Source organism: Vanessa cardui, chromosome 27 (assembly GCF_905220365.1).
Source record: "Vanessa cardui chromosome 27, ilVanCard2.1, whole genome shotgun sequence".
Classification (NCBI taxonomy): Eukaryota; Metazoa; Arthropoda; class Insecta; order Lepidoptera; family Nymphalidae; genus Vanessa; species Vanessa cardui.
Genome location: NC_061149.1, coordinates 4,970,516 through 4,978,028, shown reverse-complemented (window position 1 = coordinate 4,978,028; position 7,513 = coordinate 4,970,516). Strand labels below are relative to the sequence as shown.

The following is a 7,513-nucleotide window of genomic DNA, read 5'->3' as shown; positions in this document are numbered from 1 at the left end:
AAAAAATAAATATAACATTAAAATTGAGATAATATATACCACACACATAAATCAAATTATATAGAACTAGTGGAAGACTGAGGTTTTGCTCGCATTTAAAAAAAAAAAAAGTATAAGATCTTCTTTAGAGTTCAAGTTTGCTTCATAGTGAGTTTGCATTAATAATATTAGTATATAGATTAATAATAAGAATATAATATATCTCTCTATATTTCCTTAACTAACACAAAGGGTGCTAATTTAAATTAAAAAAAAAAACAGTGAATGGAATTTAATTAAATTTACAAGGCATTGACTTTAAATCCAGTTTCAACCTTCATTGTCATTTATTTTAAGAGAAATGAATTGTAATTGAAATATTCAAAATTGGAATCTTTAAATTTATTATTAACAACATAGCAAAAACATAACGTTAATAAAAATAAATTTTTAATATCGTATACTTTGATGGAATGACGACATGATAAAAAACCTAAAAAATACAACCTGTACCATATAAAATACCTACCCGTTGTCTCGATTAACCAACAAGATTTACATGGCAAGGAAGTACTGGCCATCGCGCATCGGACCGAAACGTACGGTCACACCCAAGATTTACGCCACAATATTTGCAAAACCAAAACTGAATGGACGTGTTCTTATCCTTGAAATAATTAAAAAAGTTCGTTGACTCGCGTTCTGGCGGGAAGATTTGACGTTTCCACTTTTTTTTTTTATTTCAAACCTCTGTTGTATTGTGACGATGGTCGTAAATTGATTTTTTTTTTATTTTTATTAAATATGTAATTATTTGTATTTCGAATAAGATTTTTTTATTAATTATGATGAGATTGTAGTTAGGCATGATTGTAGAATTGTACGTCAGAATGTTTTACGTATTAGTACTGTGCCCGGTTTTACTCGCGTCTGCGGTACTGACGCTGACCATTGACTCTCAACTTGGAACATCTGTGGAAGGTGAGATCTTTTTTTATCATAATATTACTAACAGACAATAACTTGAAAGTAGAATGACATAAAAATGCGGTAAATGTATGTATCATACGTCGTTTTAGAAATGATTATATAGACGATTCTTAAGCAAACTGTTGCTCAATATATATACTTTTTATTACTACACATTATGTACTTTGTACATAATGCAACGTTCGGTACAGTGGATGATGTGCACGCCTTTGTGTCGTGGATAATGTGTTCAGAGTTTATTGAACAACTAGGAGTTACCCGCAGCATCGCTCGCATTTTTGGGATTTTGGTGGTCATGTGTCAGGTAAAAAAGTATGACTACCTCCGTGGTCGAGTGGTGTGTACACCGGTTTTCATGGGTACGCCACTCCGAGGTCCCGGGTTCGATTCTCAGCCGAGTCGATGTAGATTATAATTAGTATTCTATGTTGTCTTGGGTCTGGGTGTCTGTGGTGCCGTCGTTACTTCTGATTTTCCATACCACAAGTGCTTTAGCTACTTACATTGGGATCAGAGTAATGTATGTGATGTTGTCTCATATTTATTTATTTATAAAAGTAGCCTAGGTCCTTTCTTGATGTTCAAGTATGCGTCATACAAAATTTCATCGAAATCGGTACAGCAGTTTGGTCGTGAAAGAGCGACAGCCAGACTGAGTTACTTTCACATTCATATTATTTGTATACATTTATCTATTCTATTACCCAGTGGTAAGAACTGATGAATATTAGTTGTACATTGCGAGTTCGAATTCGGGCACTCAAATTTCGTAGGATTAATATGTGTTTATAATTTTGTGTTACGTTGGGGTTTACTTACTCTTCAAACCGAAACACAACAATACTTTATTGCCAGTAGAATATCTGATGAGTGGGTGGTAACTACTTAGACGGACTTGCTTCTAGCCTTATTCTACTGTTAAACAGTACTTAGTAGGTACTACTGTTTTCTGGACTTAATGGTGGGTTAGCCAGTGTCATTATATACACAAGGGACATGACTTCTTAGTTACCAACTTTGGTGGTACGTCATCAATATAACGAATAGTAAATATATCCTATAGCACCAATATCTATGGGCGGTGGTAACCATTTACCGTTATACGTCATAATCAATAAACTTGATATTTATAAACATGTTTAAATTTTATATATTAAGCAATGCTAATACTAAATATATTACAGATTTTTTCTTATTTATATTGTCCATGTATTATATACATAAATATTCCTCTCGAATCACTCTATCTATTAAAAAAACCGCATCAAAATCCGTTGCGTAATTTTAAAGATCTCAGCATACATAGGGACAGATAACGGTAAGCGACTACGTTTCATGCTATGTAATGATAATGTATCTCAATTCGGTAAGGAAACCAAATCATCGAAAATGCTATCGCCATACTTACGTTGAGAGCTGAGATGGCCCAGTAGTTAGAACACGTGCATCTTAACCGATGATTTCGGGTTCAAACCCAGGCAAGCACCACTATATATATGTACTTAATTTCATCGAAATTCTGGCACATGTGCATTCCACCAACCCGTACTGGAACTGCGTGGTGGAATATTTTCCAAAACCTCTCCTTAATGGAAGAGGAGGCCTTATCTCAGCAGTGGGAAATGTACAGGCTGTTACTTTACTTTAGACTTACGTTTAATCAGTTTCATTTAATATGTCTTAGTTGTCTCGGTATTAAGCAAGAGTGTGACGGCAGCATATCCTGTAATTTTCCACAACTAAAGATAAATCCTCGTTTCCTTTTGATACTAGGGATTGGAACTTATTCCACATTATGGCACACATGCAGGTTTCCTTTATATGTTTTCCTCACGATCGCAAATTACATGAATAGAGAAAGGTGGATTGTCATGCTTGGTCGGTTTCGAATCCGGCATCTTTTGTTAGGATTCAAATGATCTAACCAATGGATCATCATCATCCTCCTGCCCTTATCCCAATATTATGTGGGGTCGGCGCAGCATGTCTTCTCCTTCCATACTTCTCTGTCAGACGTCATCTCACAAGTAACATTATTTCTAACCATATCGTCTTTCACACAATCCATCCATCGTTTTCTCAGTCGTCCTCTACCTCTATAGCCGTCCACATCTATGGTCAAGGCCTTCCTCACAATATGCTCCTCATTCCTCCGCATTATATGCCCATACCATAATAGCCGCCTTCCACATAACTTCTCGGCTATCGGTACTACTATCGGGTGTATCTAATCAATGGATCATATTGGCTATTAAATATATAGTGTCCAGCTTGTCTTAGTTGATACCACCCAGCTACCACCCAGCAAGAATATGTGTGAAATTATCGTATGTAGTTGCGATGGCCCAGTGGTTAGAACGCGTGCGTCGTAACCGATGATTGCGGGTTCAAATCCAGGCAAGCACCAATATGTATGTGTGCTTAATTTGTGTTTATAATTCTTATCGTGCGTCATCGCGAAACTATGCCACATGTGCATTCCACCAATCCGCAATTAGTGGAAGAAGAGGCCTTAACCCAGCAGTGGGAAATTTACAGGCTACTTTACTTAACCTTCTTTATGAATCTCTCTGTCAATTTGTGAAAACCCCATGCAAATGCGCTCAGTATAAAGAACATTTGATATAAAGCATGTAGTGTTTCTAGTGTCAGATTTCCTTCCTGTCGCGCCGAGAGAGGGAATAAAAGGTTTCAAAAAAATGCTTAACTGTGACGTATCTTTGCGCACTCTAGCATATTATAATATCATATGAGCAAATGGGAAACTGATATTGTCAAATTGTTGTCACAAAGGTCGTTACAGCCGACGCTTTTTCACGCTTTTAACCTTATATGTTATTAAAGATGATTCTTAATGAATTTAATTGCATTAATTTTAAAAAGTAGGAAATACTTACTGGCCGGTTAGATGTGGTGCTACGTCCGTATCAGAAAAAAATTTAAAAACGTAAATAAATTTTAAGGAGCACAAACAAAAAATTCGATTCTAACTGAAAGGTAATATTTGACAATAAAAATGTCATCATTTAAAGACCGTTAACGCACCTGGAAGTCCTCCATTGCAGAATTCAGATGTTCAAGGGCTATGGTAGTCCATCCAGTACGACCACCATGTAAGCATTCTTTTGGTTTGCTGCGTACTCCATAAAAGAAAACCGAAATCAAATTCCTACAATTTTGAATCGACATTACAAATAATAGTAATAACATAATAAGAGTCGAGATGGCCCAGTGGTTAGAACGCGTGCATCTTAACCGATGATTACGGGTTCAAACCCAGGCAAGCACCATTATATATATATGTGCTTAATTTGTGTTTATAATACATCTCGTTCTCGGCGGTGAAGGAAAACATCGTGAGGAAACCTGCATGTGTCTAATTTCATCGATATTCTGCCACATGTGCATTCCACCAACCCGCATTGGAACAGCGTGGTGGAATATGTTCCTAACCTTCTCCTTAAAAGGAGAGGAGGCCTTTAGCCCAGCAGTGGGAATTTACAGGCTGTTGTTGTTTTTGTTGTGCATTCCACCAACCCGCAATGGAACAGCGTGGTGGAATATGTTCCTAACCTTCTCCTTAAAAGAAGAGGAGGCCTTTAGCCCCAGTGGGAATTTACAAGCTGTTACTTACCTATTACAAATAATATTATAAATGCAAAAATAACCCTGACACTTAAACCGCTGAACTGATTTGGATAAAATTTAGTTTATGGATAGTTTGAGACCCCGAAGAAGGCCTTTTTTCATTCTCCTATCAATGGGTTAAATCTGTGGTGACAATTTGTATATTACAGGTAAAGATTTATAAATATCAGCTAGTATTCTACAAAGAAGAACTACCAAGTAACTAAGAAATTACATTTTATACATAATATATATGTTATTTAAACATAATTAATATTATATATAATGACCTTCAGTAGATTGCAAAAACAACGCATAGTGTAATCTAATTAAAATTCTAACACATTTTTACGTAATTGTAGAGTCTTGATCGTTAGCTAGTATTAGTATATGCTGATATGACAGTTTGGATGTAAATTACGACCACAGATAGTGGGATCAAACCCGGGCCAGAACTTCAAATCAACATACTCTTTATGAGCTGAGATGGCCCAGTGGTTAGATCGCGTGCATCTTAAACGATGATTTCGGGTTCAAACCTAGGCAAGCACCACTGTATATATGTGCTTAATTTGTGTTTATAATTCATCTGTTCGGCGGTGAAGGAAAACATCGTGAGGAAACATGCATGTGTCTAACATCGAAATTCTGCCACATGTGCATTCCACCAACCCGCATTGGAATACTTTACACATTAATGGGAAAGGAGGCCTTAACCCAGCAGTGGGAAATTTAACGGCTGTTACTTTACTTTTACTTTTTATACTATTTATTGTACACCAATAAACATATATACATATAAGTCATATATAAGAAAGATGCACAATAGGCCTTTTCTAAAACAGTGATCTCTTCCAGGCAACCTTAAGAGAGAATAAAGAAAAGGTAAATAGAGATAGGGGTTGTACATAATAGAGATAAACATGATATATCATTACTATATGTGCACAAGAAGTAAGGATAAGCATATAACGCCAAGTTTCCGACTACGAAAAGTCAATAAACCCTTCTTGGGGCAAGGTATAATAAAATTTCACCGACATTTTTAACTTTGCCGTTTAATAAATTCATTGGCAAAGAAGGCATATTATTCAATACGAGATTATATATATGTTAAAAAATCGTCGAATTAATACTTTTTGACTTCCAGGCAGGAAATATATTTAACTAACACGACTGTATTTTTAAATGTTGAAAAAGAGTAATTACTAATTTTCTCGCCGTTTTCCTCGGTAGAATTTTTTTTCCGAATCGGTGGTAGATTCACTTAGTATAGTTGTTAAATGACTCAAAAGTGCTGATAAATATACTCTAATAAAGTATATATTTTTTTTATTTATTTATTTTTTAAATTGCCCTTTGCATTTTGAGGAAACATATTGGGTCCATGATGAAACGTGTGACAGTAAACAGTCCATCACATGTAATTACGTTAACGAATATGCTACAAGCCTTCCCACAAAATAATGATCTATAGTTCTACTTTAAGTCTAAAAACCAGTGTATAAAGTTTAAAACCAACATATTTAAAAAAAAGATGAGACAACATCACATACATTACTCTGATGAATGTAAGTAGCTAAAGCGTTTGTGTTATGGAAAATCATAAGTAACGACGGTACCACAAACACCCAGACCCAAGACAACATAGAAAACTAATGATAATCTACACTGACTCGTTCGGCCGGGAATCGAACCCGGGACCTCAGAGTGGCGTACCCATGAAGACCGGTGTACACACCACTCGACCACGGAGGTCGTCAAAATATATGCACAATGAAAGTAAAGAAATACGTTAAGAAACAATCATTGTTATTTTAATTTATTAGATTCTTTAGAGTAGTTAAATCTTTCGACACAATAATTATGTTTTAAATCTTCACTTGCATGATGCTAAGAAGAATATAATGATATATTAAATAACACAAATCGTGGAAGTTTAAATATATTCTAGCTAGGGTTGCCACTTTTTACGATTTTCATGAATTCTGACAGATGTCAAGAAAATTGTTGATTTATTTAAATTCTTAACTGTTGTATAAAGGAAGGTATTCGAAATATGAATGCAATTTATTTATTACGAGTAGGTAATAAGAAACAGCCTGCAAATGTCTCCCCACCCTTTTGAGGAGGTTTGGAGCTCCAAGCTTGTTCCGAACGCTTCCTGTAAGACAATTTAAATAAAGATTTTTTTTTAATTGTCTTACTTTGGTAATTACGAAAATAAGCAGACGGAAACTTTTATCCGAAATACATATAACATTTTTAGACAAATTAAAAATTTTCAATATTCTGTACTATTTTTATGGCCTGAAGGCGAAAAAACATATGTTCCTCCAGGTAAGTGGTTACCTCCGTCAACAGATATAACATCCGTACATGACCAATGTAAAACAAACCTTGGGAACTGATGCTACATACACATGCTGACTCACTCACTCATATCATTTGAACATAATAGTTTTAAGTATAATTATTGTAGAGTCTGTTATAAGTGGATGGTAACTACTTTTAAATTAGACATCCATGGACTCACAGTTGCCTTTTCATTTTCTAGTTCTGGTAAAGTGTGGCGGCTTAAATTTTTGTCTTAATTACTAATTATAAGCAGATCTTCGCTACAATTGGATCTCGTCGTCTTTCTTGAAAGACTTTACCCACACTGACTGTTCTTTTTTCCTTCTTTTAATGTCATGTTTTTAATTAGTATTATTTATTTCTACTTTTACTACTCACATACATTTTTAGACAGATACTTATTTGAAATGCCCTAAAGATTTAAAAAAATTAATCACAATTCAGCAAGGATGGTACCCACAGGTTAGCACAAAGCGTTATCATCAAATATTTTTATGTTATTTTTTGTACCTACTTATATTATAGTCTTATTATATTTTGTTTCTTATCTTCAATGTTC

At 34.9% G+C, this 7,513-nt stretch overlaps 1 protein-coding gene across 1 annotated transcript in view; it reads left to right on the top strand.

Annotated features, from left to right (window-relative positions):
• Positions 1-590: 590 nt before the first annotated feature.
• The window catches only part of LOC124540951, a 53,867-nt gene continuing 46,944 nt past the window's right edge, over positions 591-7,513 (top strand). The window contains exon 1 of the mRNA XM_047118725.1: positions 591-960. Coding sequence (XP_046974681.1) covers positions 846-960 — 115 coding nt within the window. The 5' untranslated portion in view covers positions 591-845. The remainder of the gene's footprint in view (positions 961-7,513) is intronic.